This window comes from Petromyzon marinus, chromosome 28 (assembly GCF_048934315.1).
Source record: "Petromyzon marinus isolate PM22_M1 ecotype Great Lakes invasive population chromosome 28, UKy_Petmar_22M1.pri1.0, whole genome shotgun sequence".
In the NCBI taxonomy this organism is placed as follows: Eukaryota; Metazoa; Chordata; class Hyperoartia; order Petromyzontiformes; family Petromyzontidae; genus Petromyzon; species Petromyzon marinus.
Window position 1 is genome coordinate 2671987 of NC_133694.1, and position 27189 is coordinate 2699175.

The 27189-nt window shown below is 45.4% G+C and overlaps 1 protein-coding gene across 4 annotated transcripts; it reads left to right on the top strand.

Moving 5' to 3' along the window:
• Positions 1-1873: 1873 nt before the first annotated feature.
• Positions 1874-26894, top strand: LOC116946895 (myeloid leukemia factor 2-like). 4 transcript variants are annotated; one of them, XR_004403611.2, is made up of 8 exons: positions 1874-2119; positions 8538-8661; positions 12373-12420; positions 14174-14263; positions 15159-15305; positions 17449-17608; positions 19495-19798; positions 20685-26894. XR_004403611.2 is itself a non-coding variant. In XM_032962144.2 (8 exons), the coding sequence occupies exons 1-8, from the start codon at positions 2079-2081 to the stop codon at positions 20701-20703; spliced, it is 783 nt and encodes a 260-aa protein (XP_032818035.1). In that variant the 5' UTR covers positions 1874-2078; the 3' UTR covers positions 20704-26894. The 4 variants fall into 4 exon arrangements, 2 of the variants coding, with proteins under 2 accessions (XP_032818035.1, XP_032818036.1); XM_032962144.2 differs by having other exon boundaries at positions 19495-19648; XR_004403612.2 differs by having other exon boundaries at positions 1876-2119; positions 15177-15305.
• Positions 26895-27189: the final 295 nt, after the last annotated feature.

Below are 27189 nucleotides of genomic sequence, written 5' to 3' on the forward strand. Positions count from 1 at the left end.
CGACCCGGTAAACATGGAACGTTGGGCCAACAGTTTTAACCACATGCCAACGTCGGGTCAACATGAGATGTGGCGTCACCCATATGCGTTTGACCCCGGACAGTCTTTGAATTGACATTACTGTGTTTGGGTGGTAAGAATTTATTTGTACCGAACTTTTATCACTGTAAACTGCAATGTTTTGATAGACAGGATGACAGAAATAAATCCTGGTTTGGTCTACAGTGGGAAAAGTGGCAGCCCTCTAAGGTCGAAACCGGGTCTAGATGAGGTTGCTTACTTAAATGCTGCTTGGTAAAGTAAAAAATGGTCTGAAAAGGAAATATACCGATGGACCAGACCACGTTTTAGTCGGAATGTGAAGGCACAACTGAGTTACGCTCATACACATTTACCTCAGAATCTAGACCTTAATCTGTCTCAAACACCTCTCGAGGAACAACTTCCCAACAAGGTAGAAAGCTGACATTTGGTACATGGGTAGCTTTTAGGACACAGCAAAACAGAAACATCTTTAAATCCAAGATTGATTATTTTAAGGCTCCAAAATCTTGATTTGAAGTGCCCCATCAACATGTTTGTGAGTGGTGTCATTCAGAAACCGCTCGAAATATAAGATAGCGGTTTTTTTTCGTTTGATAGAGCGTTAAACAGCAATTAAAATTCAATTGATAACCATTGTTCTTTTATTGTTTTTGAGATATTTCTGATTAAATCGGTTTTGAACGAAAAAATGCGCATTTTTTGATGTTCAAATCTGGGTAATTCGAAAACGGTAAAAGATAGGAGCTTCCCCTCAGAGTATTAAGTTCATAAAAATTTGTTCTTTCAAATAAAAAATAGAACGGAATTTTAACATTGAGCGGTTTCCGATGGATTACGTCTTTAAATATAAGTTGAATCACGTCAACATATTTAGGTTTTTTTGCGGTATTTTTTAAAAAAAGTAGTTGGCGCCTGATCGGAAAAAAATCATATCAGGTAAATTATATTTATTTAAAACTTTTGCCTGGCGAAGACAGCCTTTATGAACCAGCATAAGACGTACGCTTTGGTTCTTTCGGTAAAGTCACGTAGGTAGAAAAATAATAGATCACGACGTTTCGATCGCAACACAAGCAACCGTCATCAGGTGGGACAACCACAGCAAGAAAAAACCTACCTAACTTTACCGAAAAATTAAAGAGTATGGATTTCCCGCAGTAACGAAAGCTTCAAATCAAGATCAGCATGATAGGATTGTGCGCGTGTCTCTGCAATGCACCTGGATGACGTCACGCCAGATTGTGGTGAGGTGACAATGGAGGGTTGATGACATCATTAAGGCTGGGTTGAGAGCAGCAGTACCAACGTCACGCCAGCTGGAGGTGAGGTTGCGAGAAGACAATTCGATGACGTCAGACGCTGGGTTATTGAGAGGAGTATCGACGTCACACCATATTTGGGGGTGAGGTTGTGACAAGGGAGTTTATTGACGTCACGAGACGCGAGGTTGCGATGGGCGTGGTGACGTCATGATACATAATCTTTATATTGGAGGAATTCGATGAGCTTTCAAGCTCTTTTTCACAGACGTCCAGTAGGGGCAGGTCAGAACGTTACAACAAGAAACTAACAAAAAACACGACATGAGTGCAAAATATAGGAACGGTTATGAGGTGAAATCATCGGTTTATTAAAGCATCAGTCTCTGTACAGAATCGACATCCTTTTACCGCGGGGGGGGGGGGCTGCTAGTGTGTAAGGATCGCACCTTACAATGACTTTAAATTTCCCGCCAAATTTACGTTGGCGCTTGACGTCATCCTGGTCGGGAGGGGGGAGTGACGTAGTGGCGTGGTGACGTCACGACGTCATCCTGGTCGGGAGGGGTGACGTCGTGACGTGGTGACGTCACGAGCGGGTGTGGGGGGGGGAGTCGCTGAGCCGTTGTTAAATCGACGGCGACGTCGCCAGCAAAACAGCGTCCAAACCAACTCCACGCAAACACCTCCACCACTATAACAACAACAACCACCACCACCACTACAGCCGCCACCGCAACAACCACAGCCAGCACGAGGAGCTGAGAGAAGGCGATGTTCGGTCTCAGAGATCTGGACGACGATCCCTTCATGGCGTGAGCAAGCCCCGGTGTTAAATCGTCTCCCCCCCCCCCCACCACTCGCGTTTAAGTCGTCGTGTTTTTGCCGAGATTATCATTAATGTGTAATCATTCGTCACCCCCCTCTGCTCTCGTCGCGATGGCGATGTGGATGTTGACGTGTACGGTTCGTCTCGGTAAAGGGATACACGGATACCAGGCCGATATCGGCCTTCACCGACGCTTACCGCTCTTGCCTGAGTTCGCTGCCCGGCTTGACCGCTGTTGCTTGGCCGATGGAGCAAGCTGAGAGAGGGGGTGGAGGGGAGGGGGGTCTCCCCACCAGGCCGATACTACTCGCTGTCTAACGATGCGCGTTCTTTGTGTCTCTGTGTTCGTCTCCGTGTGTGTGTGTAGCTCTGCTATGCGTTCGTGTGCCTCTGTATCGGCCTTTTAATGATGCGCGATATGTATCTGTGTGGGACTTTGCGGGGCGTCTGCGTGTTTGCGTTGTCTCGGTGCCTCTTGGTGATTCGCGCTTTCTTGTCTTCCCCTCCGTTGTCTTGTTTTGTGCGTTCGTTTCTCCTCCGTGCGTTGCATCCGCGCGTTAAAGCAATTCGCGCTTCTCTTATCTCCGTGTCGGCGGGCGCCTCTGAGGCCGCGCGCGTCCTCTGATGCGTCTGCGGCGTCTCGAATGGCGCGGGCCCTTGGGGTGTCCGTGTCTTCTTTGTCTTTGCGCGTGCAATGCGTTGTCTCTGGCTCAAGTGACCCGCTCCCCGTGTGGTGTGTGTGTACTATATTGGTGTCTCTCGTGAGCATCCCTCGCTCTCTGGCTGTGTATTTGTGCGAGCCTGTCCGTGAGTTGTATCGCTATGTGTTGTGTGTGTCTTTCTCCCATAGTGTGTGTGTGTCTAGCTGTCTGTGCGGAGCGGCAGTGGTTAGCGCTACGCTGCACTGCGAACCCGACGACCCGAGTTCGATTCCCGTTCACGGCCAAAACCAGTGAAGATTATCTGAACCGGTCCTGGGCCTCCCCTAGGTCGACTCGGCCTCAAATTAGTACCTGGTGCGGTGTGTAAACATCGCCACTGGGGAGACGAAGGCGGCCGGGTGTGGTGCTGGCTAACAGCACTTGCCCCTAAGTTTGTTAAGGCTATACGGGGGACCTTTGTTTTTGTTGTCTTTAACTCTAGCGACTCAATCTGTGTCTGGCTGTATATATATTTTTATCCTTTTTTTTATCCGAGTGCCTGAAGTGCCTTGAATTCTCTGTCTCTATAACCGCGTGTGTACGTCTGTGTCACGTCGCTGGCTCTAGTAACCCTCGCTTTGTGTCAATAGTTTATGTGCGTTCTCTCGGTGTTATAACTTGCTCAGTGTTTGTGCCCTGCTGTGTTTGTTGTTGTTGTTGTCTGTGACTCGTGTGACTCGCGCTCTGTATGTTGTGGGTTTGCTGTATTATCGTCCCCTGTGAATTGCGCTATTTGTGATTATATATGTGTGTGTTAGAAGCGGTGGAGTAGCGGTTACGAACCTGGCTACCCGAGGGTTGATTCCCGCTCACGGCCAACACCCAGTGACGATTATCTGAACCGGTCCTGGGCCTCCCCTAGGTCGACTCAGCCTCAAATGAGTACCTGGTGCTGGCCACTTACCCCCACCCCCTCGTGTACCGTGCTTGCTAACAGCACTTGCCCCATCAGTCTATTAAGTCTATGCGGCGGATCTTTGTTTGTTCGTCATACTTTCGTTTATATAGTGACGTATACTATCTTAATCGCTCTGTTTTCATTCCGTCGGGTTATGGATTTATGTTATCTCTACCTGTCTCGCTGCGTATTATTACAGTATCTTAGCGCTTCTCTCCTGTCTCTGTCTCATTGTATGGACATGTCTTGTAGCATGGTTTATTTAAGTTTGTATGCGTCTCACCTCTCAATGTGACTTCTACGTCTCGCTTCCGTCTGAGCTATACTGTATACCGTATTGTTTTATCGAAGTCTTCATCTATGTCTTATGCATCTCTCAGTCTGCGTACCTTGGCAGCCTCCCAGTTTTTCTCTTATCGAACTCCTCCTGGTCTTTATATGTTTTATCTTTCACTGTCTGTCTTCATTCAGTCTCTTATTCACCTGTTCTCTCACTGTTCTTTTTTGCATGTTCACTCTGTCTCTCTATGTATATTTTCTCTTGTGTGATGTGCTGGTGTCTTATGTACAGTCTTTGTTTCACGTGTGTCTGTGTATCTTTGTTATTTATCCATCTTATTTTCTCACCGAGTCTTAGAACTTTCGCTATTGTCTCACGTGAGTCTGTATTTGCATCTAATTTCCCTCAAGATTCCAGTGTTTCTTCTTCTTTGGTTCTTTCGGTAAAGTCACGTAGAATAAGAATAAAATAAAACAATAAAATTCTCACGACGTTTCGGCCACAACACTAGTGGCCTTCTTCAGGTGAAAGGAACAAACCTGTCGGGTTTGTTCCTGAAGAAGGCCACTTGTGTTGTGGCCGAAACGTCGTGAGAATGTTATTGTTTTATTTTATTATTTTATTCTCATTCTACGTGACTTTACCGAAAGAACCAAAGAAGATGAATCCTTGCAGTCACGAAAACTTTAAATCGAAAAATTCCAGTGTTGTGTTTTTGTCGCGTCTCTTATCTTTCTCTGGGTGTCCGCCTATCCTGTGACCTTCCTTAATCCTGCTGTCGTTCGCTTCAACTTTGCCGTCTTCACGTCCCTCCCATCCCAACTCTTCTATCGCATCCTCAACTCCCTTCCAAGCTCAAACTCTTGCCATCTACCATCCCACCAAATCTAAACCCAATCTCCATGTCTGACTTTACTGATCCCACCTTGGCGTCATCGTCTCCTCTATGCGACTGATCGTTACGGAAGATTTCAACATCTATGTTGATGATTTTATTTGATTCCAGCAACCTTCCGGTCAGTTTTATAATGCACGGATCTCGCCCAACTGATCTCATACACCACTCCTAAACTGTAACATTATACAAGGAAATAGTGCAAAACCTTGGAGTTGGTGTAGATAGTACCTTTGCAGGAACTCATACCACCATCTGTACAACATTTTCCGCATCCACCTGCTATTATAACCCACATTCATGACTTTATCAAGGCCTCCCAAAATCTGTCATTTGCAAACTCGGTGTTGGTTCAAAATAATGCTGCCAAACATCTCGGCCACAAACGAGACCATTTTACCCCGAAACTACCATCCACCATCTTTGTGATCCTCCACGGACTTGCACCTGCCAATCACTTGAACCTTCTCATCCCACTCTACTCCCCTCCACACACTCCGCTCCAGCAACCAAGGCCTTCTGTCGGCCACGAGTCAACATTTGTTCCATGGGACATCGCTCATTCTTCCTCGGTTGCCCATGTTGCCTTGCACTCCCTTCCTCAGACATCCGTGCTGTCGTCTACCCATGGCTGTTTCAAGTCCAAGCTCAAAACATTTTCCTTCTGCCCCTCACGAAAAAATAATCACGCGCACCGTTTCTGTGGAGTATCTGCAGATGCAATCGCATTCAGACACATTATGTTCATTGACTGATTGTATAGCACATTTTATGTAACAGGTTTTGAAATTCAGGGCATTCCATTAAAAACAGCCGAGGTGTATGGAAGATTGTATTGTAAAGTTCCCTGAGATGCTCTGCTATTACGAGCGCTATATAAAAAAATGCTATATAAAAAATAATGCGTTGTATTGTACGGGTTGTGGGGCTGCTTTTTAAATGTCAGCTTTCATTGGAGAGCAGGTAATGGATAAATGTTTATTAATGTCTAATTGGTGTTGCCCATCGGCTGTTGAGTGCTCTGCAACCAGTTTTATAATTTTGTTTTCCAGACCCAGGTATTAAAAAAAAGGAATTCATGTAGAGGGCATATTTGAACAGGTGTGAGAGCCTTTTGTGATTGTTTACCTGGAGGGGGGGGTCGTTAAGAGTGGTGGTAAGGTTAGGGTCAGGGTTGGTATTCAGTGAAGTGACTCAACATCAAAAAAGTAAATAAGCTGATAATAAGCCTCCTTCACTTGTCTGTCCCTCCACATAAAATACTAATTTTGATGCATCCCATCAGCCACACTGCTGTGTACTGGCATCGTTCATGCCCTCTGGGTCAGAAGAGGGAATAATGCAATGTGCTGTTTATTGCATGGTATGCCGTGGTTATGTAAATAATTTACATATTAATTTACAAATACAAAAGTTATTCCGTATGGCATTATTTATGAATGTGGCAAATGCGGTGTTAAAAGCACTTATTAAGCCTGGCACAGCACACAAAAGGGGTTGGTGATGCTAGCATCATGCCTGGTCCCCTTTGACTCCCTCGTCCTGATGTTTACACACCACACCAGGTTGAGTCTTGAGTCCACATAGGGAAGGGCCAGATTAATTTTTGAGACCGCTTGCCATAAATCTTCGTGGTGACAGATTCGAAGCCATGTTTTTGGGTTTGGAGTGCAGTTTGTAAATCAGTGCACCTCTGCTCCCTACAATGCATTTACACACTCAACCAGACTCTTGCGAGAGTCATAAACTACTAGATGCTAAAAATCCGCACACTCCCAATCCAGTTTTTTTTAGTGTAGTCGCCCTTTAATATCAAATGTATGCTTTGTTTTACATGGTAAACAAAGTTACGTGTATCAGCACATATTTTGGTTGATAAAAATACTGTATTAGCATCTCTTTGGTCAACTATTATGTGTGCGTGGGAGTCTGCGAATCTGTGAGAAGATGCCTATGTGCTGTTCCGTGAGTGAGTTTTTGTGCGTGTGTTTATGCATTTGTGTGTTTGTTTTTGTGCTCCTGCACTGCACATACACAAAAGGCTGGGCAATCGTGCTGCTGCGGCTGTAGCGGGTTGAGTTTTTGGCTTTATAAGGCAGTTGCCCACATTGCACGTGTAAGCTTTCATGGTGGATATGAACTTGTGATTAGGAAAGAAGGAACATGTAAATTTAACTCAATACATTTGTGTTTTTTTTACTCCCAACGTCTGCATCATGTGAATACATTATTCCAAGACTTTTAAACCATATCTTGGTGCATTGAATCCAGCCTTAAAAGCAGTCACGAAAGCTTCAAATCAAGATTGATAACTGTTTTGAGTTTGATTTTAGAACACTGTAACAACCCAGAGAGCTAAAACTTTGCCTATGATTTCCAAGTTGGGGTGTGATGGTGCACGTCTCTGATCTAGCATTTTTGAGGCAAGGGTTGGTGGATTGCCCAGGTTTCGTGAAATTCCCAAAACTTTTGGAGATGACCAGAAAGATGCCAGTTACATGTTATATTTTTTCTGTTAACCCATCTGTTATCCCCTTGTATGCACAGTCAGCTTTTCTGGCCACTAGATTTCTTTCCACAAGAAAAAAACTCTGATAAAAAAAACATTCGCAAAAAGTCCCTATGCAGCACCCTGATCATAAAGAATCATTCTGAGGAACAATACATGAACAACAACAAAATACTGAAATTACAGTGTCAATAAATAACGTACAGCCCTTTGTCAATCCACTGCTTAGATAAAGGCCTTCTCCACGCTGTGCTGGTAATGAGTGGTGTTTGGCCATAATTCACCACTCTGGTCAGTGAAGGTTGTGCAAGGGTGGGGCATCCAGACCGAGTTCAGATCATTATCGCCACCGATGTTTGTCATGACCGGGAATCGGCCTGAATGCTACTAACCACTGCACCACTGCTCCCACCCTTAGATTAATGGAAGGAAGCTATTAACTACGTAAAATCTAAATGACATTTGATTGAAGTTGGGTAAAATGGCGGAATGGAATGAGCATGGAGTCACCAAAAAGTGCCTTGAGGTAATTTTTTTAAAAATAATCCTCGGCCCACATCGTGTTAAGAGAACCTCATTCAGCATATATGGCTGTATTACTATTATACGCATAAATTAGAGAAACCTATGGCTATAAAAAAAACATTGGCCAAGTGGCTCAGGGTAGATTGAGCAGCTCACAATCGGAAAGTTGTAAGTTAAAATCCTGGTTGGGGGGGGGGGGTTGACTCGGCCCACCATCCCTCCGGGGTCCATAAAATAAAGACAACTCTGTGGGAAGTCAACAGTGATTGTTGTATGCATAGATTCATCCAGCTGAAGGCATGTAGTATTTTCACGACAAGCTCAGGACTGTAAACAATGCATTAATGCTCAATCGAGCAGGAAATGTCTGACTGGTAAAGACTACATGGAATAAGGATGTGTACATGACCTAAAAGTGTAGCTCAGTATAACAGCGATGGCAACACTTTAATCTGTGCACCCGTTCCTCCCCCGTGCGCGGTCTCTTTTGCTCTCTCTCCCCATCTCTCGAACCCATCTCCCCCCACCCCCACAAATTCCTGGACCCTACCGGTCCCCGCAAACACGACTGGTGGCGCCGTCTCTCTCCCAAGCAGCGACCCGTTCCGGGCACATCACGAGCGCGTGCGGCGCGCAATGCAGGGCTTCCCAGCGCCGATGCCCCTCGCTCTGCCCGACGCCCGTGCCCCCATGGGCCTCTTTGCTCCGTTCCCGAGATTGGTGAGGCTGACGTCGGCGTTTCTCGTTTCGACCTCCGCACTGTAAAAGTTGCAGCCCCGCAATTGATTTGTTGTGCCACTGCTGGTGGAGGGGCCTCCACTAAAGGGAGCTCTGGAGAGCCACCCCACAGGGTATTATTGGCCTGCTCTTCAACACTGGTTATACATCTTTGAAGAGATCGGAGTATGTAAACTTTATCCCACCATTCGCAACTTGCTGATTATTAACTGTGGTTGTACCCATTTATATTCCTGGGTCGATAGCGGTGGGCGATTTTAAGAAACTTGCCCAATGAACCTGTGACCTGGATTGCAAGTCCAGTGTGCTAACCACGATGAGATGGCAGCATATCCCCTCACTGGTTGGATTAATCATCATGATTAGGAATCGTTTGATTCAAGATTTGTTGTTTATTTTTGTTAGTATTCTGCAGGGATTCCTTTCTCACCCCGGCAAAGCGCACTCTGTGAGTGGCTACAAAGAGCCTCCAGTCCTTCAGATTATGGAGGGAGGTACTGAATTAATAAATTAACATTTCTAATCACAGTTTATGCTGGAGATGTTGCCACTTACAGGTGTTGAAATGTTGAGCTATGAGCCTCGTGGCTGAATTTGAAAAAATATATTTTGCGTCTGGGTCGATTTGCTGAAGCCCATGGCCACCTGTGTCACTGGTTTTTATTTTTACGCAGCCGTGTTTTGTTTCACACTCTAAAGCGTTACACGCGTCATTTAAGGCTGAGTGTTAAAACGGGCACTCGTCGCCGAGAGTGAGGAGTCTGGGCAGTGCGCCTATCCTCCCCCAAGTGTCTCCTTAGCTTTTAAATCGAACGTTTAACAAGTCGCGTTGCCGCACACCCAGCTGTGCCGTGTTAACGGCGAGGCGCCCGCACTGTTTGAGTGTCCAATGAGTGCTGTAGTTTGGACCTTGTTGAGTTGATTTGGCCACACGTGCACTGTATCACTAACGGCGGTCTAAGTTGTTGCAAAACAATTATTTAAGGTGTTTGTCATTTTAGCTGTGTTATTTGTTGCACTTTTTTATGCTTGGCTATGCCACTAAGCAAATTCTCTGTTGGAATTATTGTAGGATTAACGGTAATGGTGTAGCCCTGTAATTGCTTGCTTATTCTGCTTTTGGTGGAGGGGCGTCCACTTGAGGGAGCGCTGGACTCCCCTCTTGAGTGTCTTTATGGCCGCCTCTATCACGCCGTTCAGATGTCTTGGAAGAGGTTGGAGTACCCACACTCTACCCCACCATTATATACGTCCTGCCTGTCAAGGAACTGTGGTGAACCCATTCATACTGTGAGTGGATAGAGGCAGGGGGATTTGAGAAACTTGCTACACTGTTTCAAATGCTGTTTGAAAAAGAGCTTCGTAGCTCATCGGATTCCTCCAGTCTAAATAAAGGTTTTGATTCTGATGTCAGATTGAATTGATGACCTCTGAATTGCAGGTCCATTGTGCTAACCATTATATCATGGCAACATCTGTGGAATTCAAGGAGATTAACTGTATAATATTAATACAGTAATTAATTCAGGAAAGCCACCGTCGTGATCAAGACTGCGTTTCAGGAGGGTATTGCATTGAGATATTTTGCCATCTCCTTACTGATGAGTGCTTTGCGCAGAACACGAGATTAGAGAACCGTATAAAACCCACGCCTAAGGAGGGATAATTTATTATGCTAAAGAACCGTCTTCAGGAAGATGGTTCCGAACAACTAGATTAAAGTACTTTTTCTGGAAGACATTTACCATATTCTCTGGATTATAAGACACTGTAAAATAAGACACACCGCAAGCTTGTGCCCTGTGTCGATAAAGTTATACAAATCTGGACTCGCACACAAACACACAACTTTTTCTTTAGAATACAGAGGGGAAAAAAGTATCTTATAATCCACAGAATAGGGTAAGTGTAAATGGACGAGTGGGACTCTGAACAGCCACAACAGCCCTCTTCGTGCTGTGCTTCAATGTGGTCTGTTAGTGAGCAGGGCCAAAAGTTTGAGCTGCTGGCTTCTGAACTCTTGAGGCCTTGGTTATACGGCTGTGGCGAGGGAGCAGCAACATTTCTAAGGTTGCCGAATAAGGCGCTGAGTAAAAACATTAATAATTCAGCATTCTGTTTGGGGCAGTGATGGAGGCGTGCGTTGTCCTGTGGGTGGCACGATATGCTGTGTGTGCGATTTGTGCTTGTTTACGCTCGAGTTGGAAACGTCAATAATCCCACGCGAGCCTTCGTGCCTCGCTTGTGACCTCATCGCGGGTCGATATAAAACCCAAGACCGTGGCAGGAAATGCCGGTGACAGGTCGCCAAGAGAAAACGGTTTTGAAACGTATTGTTCTGGTGTTGAGTTCTTTGGTGTGAAGAGGCTGATGCGTCACGATTGATCCCTGGCGCCACGGAATTTGATGAATCGTTACAATTCTGGGTCACAGTTTGGTCTTGAGAATTCATGCACGTGCTCATTATGCGTTGCCGTGAAGCATTATGGGTGAAAATAAATTATACGCAGGATTCCGTTCCGTGAAAAGAATACCGAGACCATCAGCCCAGAAACCATGAAGCAGCATTTGTTTGAGCAGAAATTGGTTGTATTGGGATGTGTTTGTGTCGTCTCAAATGCCTTGTCTCGTTCTCTCGTTTATTTCATTAGCTTTAATGCAACATGTGCTGCTTTATTTTAAATGTCATAAATAATATCTGACGCGCATATTTCAATACGTATTGCATAAGGCTAAGAATATATTTATTTATAAATCATGATACTCCTTTAAGCAACTCTGTAATTTCCTTTGTCTTTTTGGTCCAGACATTAACTTCAGTGGGTTGTTTGTAATTTTGTGTTGTCGGGATTTTAATTACATGATTTGTGTGTCCCAGTGACTAAACGCTATTGGCTGTTCCCTGCCTAACCGTCTTTGTATCTCACTGGGTCGTGACCAAGCAGCATCTGCCACATTTTTGTTAACCTGTCGCCCTTTATAAATAAACCTCATGAGCCGTGCCAGTGTTAAAGGAATACATCACCCCAAAATAACAAGTAGCTCGTCGCTTTTAGTTACATATTTGGTTGTGTGCTTCAGGATATATAGCGTGAGATTTTTTAAACAAATTAAAAATACGTCAAAAACGTTGATAATCTGCGCCATTGTAATGGTCTAGCTGTATTGTTGCATTGACGTTAAGTTACAATTACTGGGAGTGAGGTCTATGGCAGCGGGTTAAACCGTGAAAGCCTTCCCACACCAAATTAGTCCCGGAGGTTGTTTGACCACTCCTCACTTTGCTAGTCATATATTTATGTTGAACTTCTTTTGCACCGTACTTGGCCAACTATGCTCATCGGAGGTGCGGGTCAGGGGAGAGCCCAGGACAGGTCCAGATATCTCTCGTTGCAGATGTTAGCCGTGGTCAGGAATTTAACTCGGTTCATGTTGCAGTGCAAACTCATCACTGCGTCTCCGCAGAGCTTCAAACTTGTGTGGGCAACGGATGTGGACACACGGGATATGTGTGGCCAAGTAGTAAGGGTTGTTTTCTATTTGTCGGGTATTCCTTCAAGCCAAGCTGGCAGTAGTTTTTGGTTTCAGGAGCATCTGCATTAATCACTGCCCCATTTTATGCGTTTGATATGTGACGTGGGCTAATTGTGGTGTTGGCGCTTCCTCAACTTGGGTCTCTCGTCTGCTTCGCAGGGTTTCGGAATGCAGCTCTCTCCGTTCGGCGCCTTCGGAAACCCGATGGTGAGAGCTTCATGTTTTATTTTTAAGAGCTTATTGTCTGTTCGTTTTTTTGCCTATTTTGTATTGCATTTCGTCAAGAAACCTCACGCCATCAAGTATACAAACCGATCTGAGCGAAAACATTTTTTGGATGGTTATGCTTGCTTTGTATCCTTGCTGCATAGTAACTGAATCATGTTATTTTGTATTCCTTTAACATTTTATCCTAGATGTGGTCGAGTGGTAATACCGTGTTGGAGCACTGAACTGGTACCTCTGACAACTTGAGTTACAAATTGGCAATCTGGGATTAAATTGGCTTCTCAAATGTATTGAGTTGTTTGTCTCAGCCTTGTGGCCATAAATTACCGTGATTACCATAACTGCATACATTACCATGATATAAAACTTGGTTTTTGCTTCGTTTGGCATATTTCAAGACTGAGGATATTTTGTTTTTGTTTTGACTGTTATGTAACAAACACATCTTCAGTTGTGCTTGTGGTAAGGTGCACCACCTCTTGTCTTTAAGGGGCAATTCAAGAGACTCAGAAGTAGTTCTATGACATCTCCTTCCAGAGGCAAATCTCTAGTTGCGAGAGTTCCGAATGTAAATATCCTCGCCTCGTGACATGGTGCTAATAAACGCAATTGGAATGTTAAGCGCGAAAAAAACATACCAACTAAAAATATTCGAAGGAAAAAAACCTCCCACGTAATCCTAAAAATAAGAAATCCTGCTGTGGAGGATCGGCCGTGCTTGCGAGACGTGACGTGGGGGCGCCGAGGCTGGCCGAGGTGCCGTGAAGGAAGAATTAGTCGCTCCAAAAATAGCTCCCGCGGATGCTGATTGCATGTCGTCTAGCCAACGTATGACTTAACATCAACGTTGGTCCCCTGAGCCGCCCCTGCCACCTGTACAGCATGAGGGTTTTACATTTATTAGAAATCATGGAAATGCAAGCAACTCTTGGTTATCCGCAGTGGAATAGGGAAGGATGGCCCGGATATGAGAACAATGCAAACACGGATAATGCAAAATAAATACGTGGGACAAAATTCTGTATTTATTACTTAACTACATAAGTTTAGGGGTGAAGATTTATAATGTGTTTTTTTTTTGCTTCTTAAAGTAATCCTTTTACTTGCCGACATGTTAGAAGTCATGAGGCAGCTAATAATTTAACCAGCGCGTGTGTAAATGACAAAAAAATTCCGCACGCACGCTTATTTCGTAAACTCGAATGATACTCCGGTAAATAATCCAGAGTTGGTTGTGGCTTCAAAAATGTAACTGCTAACCAACATAACAAATACTCTTGTCTTATAGATTGGTACATTAGGATGCTCGTCCTGCGCTGTCTAAAATCGGTTTAAGCTGCTTTTGTGAGAGAAAATGTAATTTTAAATGGCCATCATTGTGTGCTCCAGTGATGCTGTAAAGTGCAATGCTTGCTGGGAGCCGGCACTACAATTGTGGCACTTTGCACAATGCATGTTGTGCTTGGTTCCTTTGTTTGTGTAACATGGACTCGGGAGGAAAAATCTATTTTTTTCATTGTCAGCAGGCAAAATATACTGGCGCTACTGTGCATTGCCGCTGCTATTGATGAATAAATTGCAACAATTTAACTTGTTCATTTGGGAGCTTCTTCATCCTTCAAGTGAAAATAAGAAACGGCCGTCACGTGTGGGTGTCGCTCGCTGAGTCTTTTTTTGCCATGCTGCGTGCCGTCGCTCCTCCCTGTCTCTTCCCTCCGGTCGCTGTGTGCAGTCGGGTGTCATGATGAATCCGTTCCAGATGATGGACAGCATGATCAGCAACATGCACAGCATGATGTCGTCTGATATGCACGGAAATTATGTGAGTACCGGGTGAACACGCACTGCTGACTCCAGAGTCGCTTGGGTATCAGCAATTGTTTTAATTGAAATGTGTTTTTTATGCGTTTAAACTAAAGTTGAAAGCATTAAAGCGTTATGCATTAATTAACTCTGTAGATTGGATAACTTTCGTAAAGATGCTCGAATATAAATATAATTTTTGTATAAAGTTGTGTTACCCTCTAGAAACCCAAACAAATTGATGAAAGGGTTGCTAAAAACTTGGCAGTAAAATACCAGCGTTAGATATGTCAGCCTTTTCGGCCAGTGCGTTGACATCACACGCCGTTGTGCGTGCGTCGCTTCCCCATGATGTGTACTGGATTTTCACGAGGTCCATGCCTCGTGCGCGGTATACGCATCATCTCGTTGTGCGGCTCGAAGGGTAACGTTATCAGTGCCAAATTAATATTACAGAGGACAAACGCACGTTATAAATCGTGAAGAGAGTCCATGCCTGTATGCATGATTTAAAATATTATTGTTCGAACAAGTGGCGGTCAACCGTAGATTTAGTTGAATAGTTTGCATTCTTACCTCCTGGTTTCTGGCATGGGGATTCTGGATGCAGTTTCAAGCGAAGTGTTGTGTTGAAGTGCTTCATTTAGTTACGAGAATTGTTCTTCGATTTACCGGTGAGCTGAGACAACAATAATTGGCGCGTAAAATACTTGTACGCACGACTTTTTTTTTGTTGGTCTGTCAGGTGGTGAAGGGTTACACGATAACAATTTGGCTAGATCATTACGTGGCCATTCCGAAAAAATATATTCTGAATCTGTTTTGTAATTGTTTTAATATAGTTTTTTTTTTAAGTCGGAGCGACGTCAAGCCCAGGGTGATTTTCAAGCGCCGCAGAGTTGATGCAGGCACAGTGCACGTTGTGTCCCCAGGAGACAATCAGCCCCAACCCGAACGGGCACTCCTTCTCGTCCACCACCGTCATGTCCTACAGCAACATGGGTGACGGGCCTCCCCGTGTCTACCAGGCGAGCAGCCAGACCCACCAAGTGCCCGGGGGGGTAAGCGTCGCACCGCCATGCGTTGCACCGAATCGCACCGCCATGAGTCGCACCGCATCATGTGCCGCGCACGGCGGTAGCGGCACGCTCCACATCCTGCACATCAAGGCGTGCTGTCCACAGTCGTGGCAAATCCCGCGGCGGATTCGCGCATCGCAGTAAATATCCTTCACTTGGATAATGCACGGAACACAGACTAGGGATGCCTGGTTAAACTAAATAAATAGGAACACACGGCAGAGATAATACACAACACACCACAAATACGGAACACACCACGGGAAATTCCCTGCAGTGAAGGTACATACCACAGTGAAGGTAAACACAACAGTGAATCCATACATCACGGATTATACACAACCACGAAACACACCGTGACATGTACACACACCATTAGAACGCCACCAGATATACCATAGAAACGGCATACATGAAAAGAGTCTTGAGTTTGAGGCTTTCACGGAGGGAGAAAAAGGGTATAAATTTGATGTAAGGTCACGTATCACAGCAAATACGCACAACATGGATAATACACGCGGAACACATCACAATAAGAGCCTTGAGACTCGGTGAGGCTTTGTGGATGAATGAAGGGATTAGTATTATAAATACACATACACCACAACAAATTGACAGCATGGATAATGCACACTTGTGCACACGGCGGTCATGGAATAGACTTATAAATATATGCATCACGACATTACTCACAGTATGCAGAGTCAAAACGCAGTGCACGAAATATCCACGCTGTGGAGAATACACCACTACACGCAGCATACACATACACTATTCAATTACACAGAGCAGAAAAAATATGTACTCGAACAAATACACTCCACAGAATACACATAACATCCTACAGCACCAGAAAAAATACACGTAATCAATTACACATACCACAACAATTACAACACACTAGCAAAGAAAAAACAACAAATGCACTCCACAGAAAACACACAAACAAACACTTAATGGAATACACATACTACAAGAAATGGACACAACACAAACTTGCGCCTTCACAGTCACTTCGCGTGCCGACCCCTTGGTTGCGGCTCTGCGATCTACCATTAACTTGCTAATCTCTCTTTAACATGCAAATTTTCACCTGGCAGCCCTTTGATTGGTGGAAAACCAACCACCGTCTGGTTGGCTGCCCACCACTTACATTACCATTGGCTGCTGACATTTGGGCTATACGCCCATTTCAAACCCTTATAAACAGTTTGACTTGGAAGCTAACCCCCCCCCCCCCCTTTGCCTGAAGATGACCGCTTGTGTTGCGATCGAAACGTCGTAGTTTTTTGTTATTTTTTGTTCTTTTCTTTGAACCTATCTACGTGACTTTACCGAAAGACCCAAGAATATGCAGTCGCGAAAGCTTTAAGTCAAGATACAAAACACACTTGCAAATGCATAACATTTACACTCCACAGCAAACATGTACACAATTCGACAAATGCACACACTACAGTGAAATACGAAATGAACACATAGCAACAACATGCACCACTCAATTAACACGCAGTACACAATTATCATTCGGTGACAACCTACTATTCCGACACATGCCATCTGACGACCACACGAGGAGACATGCCAAGAAACGTATTGTTTAATGGGATCAATCCCTAATTAAAAAATCATCACAGTGAAATGTGGGTATGAAGCTATGGCAGATTGCTCTTACTCAGTTTAACATGGTTTAACAAAACATTCATATTTTTGTGATCTAACCCTATAGAGAGACCGGTCCTCACCATAGAAACCGCCGGCTCAGTGCCGCCAATGGAGTGTAGAGACATGTTAATTCGTTAGAAAACTTAAAGCTATTAACAACTGTTCCTTTGTAACATCGGTTAAGATGTGGCTTCTCTGGTCTACACGTCGGTTGGACCCCGGGGTTTAAACTGTGTTAGAGCACTGAGCAGGTACCCATTGTGGTACTCAATTTGAATTTGGGGTAAAAAAAAAACAAAATGAGAACCCACGGTTGCCCGCAAACCATGAGTGGGCTGATAAACGGCAGTTGGGCCATTGTCAGCTTGAGCCGAGGGTGGCGGTGAGCGGTCAGCGTTGAGCAGCGAGCGATGCCGAGCTGATGGTGGGGCGGGGTCTCCGTGGTGTCGGGCGTGAGCAGGTGCGGGAGGTGCGGCGGTCGGTGCGCGACTCGGAGAGCGGCTTCGAGAAGATGTCCATCGGCCACCACATTGGCGAGCGCGCCCACATCATTGAGCGCTCGCGCAACCATCGCACGGGCAACCGCGAGGAGAACCAGGACTTCATCAACCTGGAGGAGAGTGAGTAAAACTAAACTAAACATATTTTTTATCTCACCAGGTGAGACCCACTGAGCTATATAGGTCTTTTTCAGAAGTGACCCGGTCACAAATGATAGCCCCAGAAAGTAGCTTATCATGTGGAAATGTATAGCAGTCAAATACTCTGAACGCACATTGAATTTGAATGTGGAGGGACAACCCGGAGGACCTGGAGAAAAATCCACGCGGCCACAGTAAGAAAGTGCAAACTTCAGATGTACAAGCGTCAGGGTCGGGATTGAACCCACAACCTCCTGTCGTACCGCTAGAGCCAGGACGATCGGTTGATTAAGTTTGGTTAGGCGAAGATCCATCGTTGGCATTAATTGCACACGCCACTGCTGGTAGCAGCGCCTTCGCTAGAGGGAGCTCAAGAGAGGCCCCCTAAGAAGGGTATTTGGCCTGCCAGCCATCATGGAACGAGGTCATAGTACCCACAAAGACAAAATATCCCCCGTATAGCCAATAACAGACTGTTGGGGCAAGTGCTGTTAGCCACACTTGCCTCACCCGCACCCAACCTGCCTATCTGTAGTTTACCCATTTATACAGCTGTGTGGAAGGAGGCACAGCAGGAGACGGATTCAAGCCAGCGTCCTCTGGATTGCAAGGCCAGTGTGCTAACCATTATGCCAGGTGGCATCCCTTGCTAATTATTTGACCAAAAAATTTGAACAGACTACTTTATTTTTGAAGGACTGTCATGCAAAACGTCAGACTAGTGTTTAGTTTATTTTATAGGGCAGTGTTAATGACGAATGTGGTGAGGTTTACTACATTTGTGCTTCTGCACCTTACCAAGCGTTCCTGTAATGTTAATATTTAAATACGTATACCAGTGTCAAGTCCGTAGCCTATAAATTATCTGCAACCCTGTTGTAAACAGGTTTATCGCTGTCTATAAAGTATCTATGGTTACGCACACCCATTTTTTCATTATCATTTGACAGAGTGCAAACTTAGTTTTGTTTACAAGTAATGTTATTTTAAGCTCGGGGACTTGGAAGCCTTTGGCCAAGATGCTCACTCTGGTATCTGAGTTCTCGCCACTGTGTCTGAATGTCACAAACCCGACACCAGCCCCACTTACAGCCCCCTTACCAGCTGCTAAGCCTGGCCTGGCATGTTGGCACTGCGCCCTTGATCTAGCGCTTCGGAGGCAAGAGTTGACGGATCATGGCAGATTTTCTAACACTATCAAACCTGCTGGGCTGTGAAGGTAGCTGACTAATGGCAATTCCAGCTAATTTTTCTTGTGACTCATCTCGGTGTTCTCTCTTGGAGTGTGGGTTTTCCCCTGGGTATTTTTGGGTTTCCTCCCACACGCGAACCCCTCCTCGAAAGGCAGCTGCCTCCTGATGCATTGTCTTGAAACTTGGTGAAGCTCTTCTGGACAAATGAATCACCTACATCTACGGCCCTTTTGTCAGTTGACTGCTTCATGAGGGGGCCCTTGCCATGCCAGTCATGGGTGTTATCTGACCATAATAATAATTCAAGCGATTTGTTAATCGACTGCTATATGAATATTCTTTGACCATACTTCACGCTTGTCAGTGTGGGTTGGTCAAGGTGGACCCAGAACCGTTTCAGATAACATTTGCTGCTATTGTTAGACCGGCAATCATATTAATGTCACCAGTTTCACCGTGTGTGTCAAACTACTGTGCCGCCGCTCCACCAATTTGACCATTCTCCACCGCTTAAAATACAATTCGTTTCCCTCAGCCTGGCCGGTCATTTTTCAGAAATTAACGCTCCAGATGTGGTGCTGTGAGGGCTGCTGGTTTGAAGTTGGCGCCAATTTATCCCATGCCCTAACCCTGGCTCCCCCCTCTGCCCCCCCCCCCCCCCCCCCCCTCTAGCTGAAGCACCGGCGTTTGACGCAGAGTTCCGCTCCCGCACCTCCCAGTACGCGGGCGGCGGAGGTGGGGACCGTCGCGTTGACTACCGTCGCCGTGCCGACCGCACCCCTGCTATCATGCCAGCCGGGGCTAACAGTGAGGTGCCGGTGAGGAGGTACGACTGGTGAGGGCGGGGGGGGCGGCGGTGGTGGCTGGGGTGGCCGGGGTGGGGGCTCACGCTTCCTCCTCCTCACCCCCGCACCCCCCACCCCCGCTCCCTCCCTCGCCGTCGCCTCGGAGACGGAGCCGCGCACGATGCTGTATGGTACGTGGACAGAGCGGGTGCTCGCCGTACTGCGGTACACTGCACCGCACAGTGTTATGCAGTAAGGCCTCAAGAGTACCGCGGGGGTTGGGTTCTGTGTACCCCCGCGTAAGCTGGGGTTCGCCTATACGAGTGTGGTATATGAAATGTTAGAGTGGATATAAAATGTATATAAATGTACAGAAATGTTTAATAGAGTACAGTAAATGATTCACTAATCTTCAGTAGCATCCAGGTCAGATAGAACACGAGATATTTTTTGGACTCGTTTCTTGCGCAGGCGATACAGTTATACGGCCTCAAATCCATGTTCGCGCGTTGGCGGGGTGGGTGATTTGACTCTCTTCCCGCTCCATGGGTGTAGCGAAAGTACGAGTCACAAGTATAAGTATGAATCGGGGTCGATCGCGTTTGAGTGGGTCCGCGTACTCTTGAGACCTTACTGTACTGCACTGTGTTATACCACGCTTCGCTGCGGTACACCGAATAAGCACTGCACTGCAGTACACTGCAATGAACTGCACTGCATTGCTTTACACTGCATCGCACTGCTCCGTGGCACTGCACTATAGTACACCGCATTGCGCTGCGCTTTGATAAAACTCGCTGGACTGTGCGACACACCACTGCACTATTCCACACGATACCGCACTGTGCTCGATACCACTGCACTACGCTACTGAACATTTCACTGCACTACACAGTACTGCACTGCAGAACGTCATACCACACTGCACCACAGTATGCCATACCAGATGAACAAACCCACACTGCCCTTCACAACGCACCACACGGGTGCACTCCACCACACTGGACCACGCTGAACTGTCACTCGTTGCGTAGTTCTGAGGTTTCTCGTGTGCGTGTGTTTATTTTCTCTTTTCAGGGGTGTAAGTCACGTGTAGGCCTGGTCTCCAGTGAAAGTGTGACCTCTCAGCCCCGCTACGACCTCGCCTCACCTGACCTCCTCCCCCCACCCTCACCCCACCCGACCCTGTGTGGGACGATGACGGTCGTTTGTGTTCACGAGCACCGGAAACAAAAATATCACATGTTATGCCAGCACAACGAAGGGGAGAAAGGTCCAGCCCCATAATGCCCGGGAGAGGGTGGGAGAGGGTTCGAGAGGGCCCCCCCCCCCACCACACTCCCCCCCCCCCTTCCTTCTAAATTGATACTCAAGTCTAAAAATATTGGTACAATATTTAACACCAATTGTGGTTTTCTTCAAAGTTTGTACACACAGGGGGTGAGAGCTAGAGCAGAATGCACGATAGGCAAGAAAAGATCATATCGTTGTTACCCTTGTTTAGCGTTTTCACGTTTTCTGAAAGTTTAACGTTCACCGTGTTATTCCCCCCTCCTGAATTTTTGTCTATCACCTTCAACCCCACTATTGAAACAAGTCGCGCGGCAGGGGCTGGAGTGATCTTTGCGGGTGGTACAGCAGCAGCCCTAGGACATGTCAACCGTCCGTCCCGTTCTGTTCATCTTATTGTTGTTCTTTCTCCCTTCCCTCACTTGACCGTCTCTTTTTACCGTCACCTCTCCTTCTGTTGTTTGTTGTTTTTTTGTCCACCGACGCCGCGGCTTAGACGGACGGCGGTTTTCCACGTGGTCGCCCGGCGTTGACGACAGAGCCCGGGGCGGGGGGGGCGGTCTGTGTGGGCTGCATGGGGGCGGCGTGCATCTTCCCGTGCGGCTCCGCGTCGCCACCTCGTGGTTTCACGTCGCTTTCGCACGGGGGGTGCGGGGGATAGATTTGGGTCGTTAACGATTGAATATCGTTCAAGGTCATAGAGACCTCGGAACACTTTGCCATGCACTACACCTGCATTTGCGTCCAGAAGCGAGTTGCTCCGTTAAAGCAAAATATGAAGCCGGATGTGGTGTGATGCGCACGCATGCTGTAAGTTCGTATGATAGTTCGAGCCTGATTGTCCACTGTTGGATGAGGATCACCCTTTGTGGTGCTGCTCATGAGGACTATTTGACCATACTGTCCCACGCTGGTCAGTCCGGACTGGTGACAGGGCGGTATAGCACACACAACAGTGGCTGCACTGCCATTTGCTGCCCCAATGCCTATAACACCTGTTGTTATATGCATGGCGGTCACCCATCCACGCACTGTCGAGATTCAACCCTGCTTAGCTTGTGATTTGATCCGTAGGTTAGACAGCTGCAATTGCAGTGGGGGATGGTGCATTAAGGAGGGAAGAGCTCATTACTCCAATCCGATCAGCAAAATTAGTCGTGCAGGAATGAGAGGAATTGTACCTTGTGACTGCTAACAGCCACTACTCTAGATTGCAAATGGGTCAAGGATTCGGCACATCATGCCTGACTGCTGCCTTTAGGCGTGTCTCTGGTTCCTTGGTGATTGTTTAATGCAATTTCCCTGAACGACGATGCTATATGAAACAAATAATGTTTCTAGAATAAATAAAAGTTTTAAACTGCTAGAAATGAGCTCTGTGACGATTCACCAAATTTTAATTTAAAATATTTTTCCAATTGCAACGCTCACATCAATGTGTGCATGTGAGAATACATTATTTTCGATTCGTGCATATGTCATAGGATTTTTTACTTTAATTGTAATGGTTACGGTTCAAAACGAGATGGTATACAACGCAAATGAGAATAATATTGCGTATCGAATCGTGACCTTCAACCTTAACTGGAACATCAAATTGAAGGGCAGCGGGAGATGGGTTGGTTGAATTGGCACTTGCCTATAAATAACACTTTCATTGCAGGTGGCAAACGCGCTTCTGTACACATGCAGCTGACATGGCCAGCTTAGTGTTCTGCAGTCTTCATAAGGGTTGGGGAACACCCTTAACACAGTTCTCTCTTAAAGGCCATGATCCCACTAGGGCAGGCGTCGACAACGTTTGCTGCAGGCGTTTCCTCTTGTAAAAATGTAGTTGCCCAAAATGTGAACTAAACCTCGTCACAGCTCCTATTAGTTGGCAAATCGAGATGGCAACTTCCTAAAAGGTGATAGATGAGAGGTCACGTGACTTGCCTGAAGTCAAGCTAAAGTCTTCGTTTGAGAGATGGTGGCTTTACGTCGGTGCATGACTGGGATCTGGATAGATGAAAGAGAGAGAGCCTTCTGATTGATTTTCCTTTTCATCAAAGCGTATTAACACAAGCGCTTTGGACTAAGGTGCGATATAAATCTATGTAAGATAAGATGTATGCATCGACCAAGTGACTGGTAAGAATGGATCGCATCAAGAATTGTCACTGTTCAGTTGCCATCATCGCTCATTCTTCAAGAGTTGCTGGTGACGGTTGCTGGCGTAGATTTATCCAAAACTGCCCCTGTGGATCATGGCCTTAAGGGTCTCGGTTAATTCTTGCCAGAGATTCCTATTTAAAATTCTGTCCCCGTGAGGCTCTGTCGGTTGTTAAGTGGCATTGGGAATGGCTTTACAGTTGTTTTTTGTGAAGCCATTCTTCTTGGGGTTACAAGGCATAGCGCAGCCGTCGCTTATTTAACTTGTTATGGAAACTAACATAGTAATATCCTCCCTTAAGCAACTACGATTTCCCAGGTCTCCTTTTTGAAACGCAGATGGCTTGCGCCTGGTTTAATAAAGGACGATGAATCGAATCGGACTTGTCACTGTCCCTCTGCTGCAGTCTGTACCAATCACACACTTTTCTTTGGTGTACTGAATTTCCAAAAACAACTTGCCAACAAAGCACATTGTTGTACAGCGTCTAATAACGAGGCTCTGTGAAAACTCTTTAATGAAGTACTGAGCAGTCAGTACAGTAGTTAAAAATGTCAAAATTACTGGAACAATGTTTGACTTAGGAATCGAAAAGACATTTTATGCAGGGTACTCTGGAATTAAATGTTTTCTGTTGATGAATTCTTCTGAGCCATTGTATAGTCGTCGCATTTGCTAAAGCAGGGTAAATTAAAAGGGTATCTTTGAAAAATGTAACAACCCATAAAACTCGGCCTAGAAAGTAATATTTTGTTGAGAGTATACTCTGAATTTACTCAAACGACTAATTGAGGTGTACCCTGAAGCGACTTGGGTAACCCACAAAAACTCATTGTCCATTTGATAGAGGTTTGTAGAGAGTAGGGAGGTGATGCAACAATAATTTCCAAAATTGGGTTTTCATTTAATCAAGCTATTGTATCGGATTGTATCCGCTGTACCTCTTGATTGTATAATCGGTTGTTTTCACAGAGTCTCCAGCATTTGTTGAGCAGATGGTGCTGAATGGTAATCCATTGTAATGGTCCAAGAGCCATCCATGAAAACAAGGGGTGCCCATATACAAGTATGTAGGGTGCAAAAAAAAAAACAAGGAAGGGCCCGACCCGGTCATAAGATGCCATACGTCATACAGGGTTTTCAGTTGAGATATTCACGATGGGGTTTGTTGGCTGGCAGTGTGTACAGGCAGGGAGCCGGTTAGTTCCAGGCTGTGGAGGCTGCAGAGGAGCAGGAGCGACCTGCTGCTATATGTGGGTGTACCGTACCACCTCATACTGTGCTGATGGGGAATGGAGCCCCCCCCCCACCCCACCCCTGTAGGGTTTTGGAATGAGCAGTAGGGTCGTGAGCAATCTGTTAACTGGGCGAAGACGTGACCTTGGTGGGCAATGCTGTGCTCGCCTCAAGAAAATTATCCACAGCCTCTGCTGTGTTCTTGTTTAAGAGTGTGTAACCGTGCACGCGGCCTGCACCCGAAATCTCTGGTGTGTTGGTGAGACGTGTCGATTTCGCAGATTTATCAATTCAAATGGATGTGATAATTTAAAAATCAAACAGGATGTCAATTTTGAAGTCCATAAAAAAAAGATTTGTTCGGTTCTATGAAAGTGTCCAATTGAAGTTTGATGTCTACTTTAAGAGATACATTCCTTTATAAAATGTTCAAATATGCATGACATTTTGCAGTGGGAGAGGAGAGTGGAAGTGTGTAGAGTCCTGGTCGATGTGTTCACTCTCTAAGTGTAAAACAAGGGATTGAGCTCACATTTTGTATATTAAAGAAAAACTGTTCCCCTAGTAATCTGTAGTTAACACCATCTGTATGTAATTAAAATAGTAGCCAAAAGGATATGTAATTCATCCATCAGCCTATGCACCTTCTGAACCTTAAAAATTAAAGAACAAAAATAAGGTGATTAAAAGCAATTAGTCAAGATAATGACGATGTTTTAGCCAAATCCGCATTTGTTCTAAGCTAAATTTACATCGATTTTGACTTAATTGAAGTGCATTGGAAATGTGTGACCGGTTGCCAATAGGCCGATGGATAACTTGTTCCCCTTCTGTCCTTTAAACTGACTTCGTCCACGGTGTGGTTTGTGTTCACCCTGGATAATTATCTTCCATCAGCAACCATTCGGTGGCGCTGTGCCAACTTACCATTCATTTGGCCAGGTAAACACTTAGTCCGGGTCCAGTGTTGCCAACTCAGCGATTTTTTTCCTAGATCTAGCCCCTCTTCGGGTTGCCCTGTCAACAACTTGCTGTTCAAAGTAGCTAGCAACAACTAGCGACCTTCGCTGCATAGTAAATGGTACAGATTTTGGAACGATTCAATTTGTGTTTTAATGATTCTGTATCAGTTTACCGTTCAGTCTTTTGTAAATTGGCTCATGACACTGTTGGCAACTTTACACGGTCTATGGAGCAACTTCTTTGCGGTTTATTTGGCGACTTTGCGCGTTGAGGAGTTGGCAAGATTGGGGTTCGGATAATTTACTCCCGAGTCTTCAGACTTGAGGAGCGTCCTGCCCTGGGATTCTTGACAACATAGTTTATTTAAACTGGCACTTACAAAAAGCAAAGTTCAGATTTAAATTCATTGTACATTTAGTCGATAGTTTAATACTCTGTTTAATACAGGGCCTATATTAGCAATATAACAAACGAAACAGGATAACCCCCCCCCCTCCCAATTAACCTTTTGAAAATGTAAACCTGTCTGTGAAGTTGTAGATTGTAGATGTTATAGACCATAGAATGTTGAATAATCTTTTTTTCGTTTTCGGTTTTAACTTTGTTCATGAGTCATTTTGAATTGTGTCCATGCGTAGTAGAGTGGCATACTGTCTGTAATGTTTGACAAGGCACATTAAGGGTAATATTAAGAGGTGAGAATGGTATCATCCAAGTCAGTGGTGGGGAACCTTTTACAGAGGGCCGAATACCTTTAGTGGGAAACATACATTAGTACACACGAAACCTTGATGGACTAAACATATTTGCTACGACGAACGTCCATTGCCCAAAACATCACCTATGATGTATATGTTTAATTAGAAGGCAGTGTTATTGACCAATTGTTAGTTTGTCTGGTTAATTGTGCTTTTCCATCACTGCCAAGGCAGCAGAAACATCACCACATTTTTTATTAGGCTGGGGCTGGATTGGCCTTTTTCTTACAACTTTATAGACAGCCAGTGTTTCTGAGCGTGCTAAAATCGGAAGCACAGTGCAGTCAGGTTGGAACATTCCCTCCCAGTACCCAATGACTGCAGCTGAGAAGCTGATGGAATATCGTTTGCGGGCTGTTTAGAAGTTAGTAGCCCTGGTGTAAGCTACGCGTTTTAGGAAATGAAGCCACGGGTCGTATCTGGCCCCGCGGGGCCCATAGGTTCCCCACCTCTGCCAGAAGTCATTTGCTGTATGTTGCGCGGAAATGTTAACAATAAAACCAAACGTTGATTACGATATGAAAATACACTTGTCACTCGTATAATAAACTGTCGACAGCAACTTGAGCCACCCGTCACAAATGAACACAGGGGTGGCTGGCAATCAGCTACCTTGAGTCGTTGATGGAATTTCCACATTCCCTGTGGCCGGGAGTCGGTTTATCCACAGGACAGCTGTTAATATTCGTGTATAAATGCTAATATTGTAGTGTCAAATATATAGTGCTGACTGTCTAGTTATAACGTACCACGAACTCTTTTCGGGTTTTGCATAAAAAAGAGAGTGATTAGCAAATTTGATACGAAATAAATGAAACCTAAACTACAATTAGGGCGTTTGTTGGCGTTGTATAATTTTTATTCCAATACAACCTTGCGTGGACTCTGTGCCTCGTCATTGTTTGTGCTGTTCAATTGTTTATTCCAACTTTGTAAACCAGGGTCAATCGTAAGGCACAGAAAATACGTTACATAAAGACACACTCATAACACTACCTTCCTTTGTACGGCTGATGTAGATGCAGAGCACGAACTACAATTTCACATTCAGATGGTCAAGCCAGATTTCCGTGTCAGGAGCAGCTTAGTGCATCGCTATGATGTCTTGGTTATTTGCGGGTCGGGCATTGTGTCGTTATAGCCGCTAGAGGGAGCACGAGTAGAGGGCATTTGGACAAACCTC

Excerpts from the sequence above, each read along its gene's own strand:
- LOC116946895 (XM_032962144.2), top strand. The coding sequence starts at position 2,079 with ATGTTCGGTCTCAGAGATCTGGACGACGATCCCTTCATGGC. Across the intron at positions 12,421-14,173 it reads GCGCCTTCGGAAACCCGATG|TCGGGTGTCATGATGAATCC; the intron begins GTGAGAGCTTCA and ends CGCTGTGTGCAG. Across the intron at positions 14,264-15,158 it reads CTGATATGCACGGAAATTAT|TGCACGTTGTGTCCCCAGGA; the intron begins GTGAGTACCGGG and ends ATGCAGGCACAG.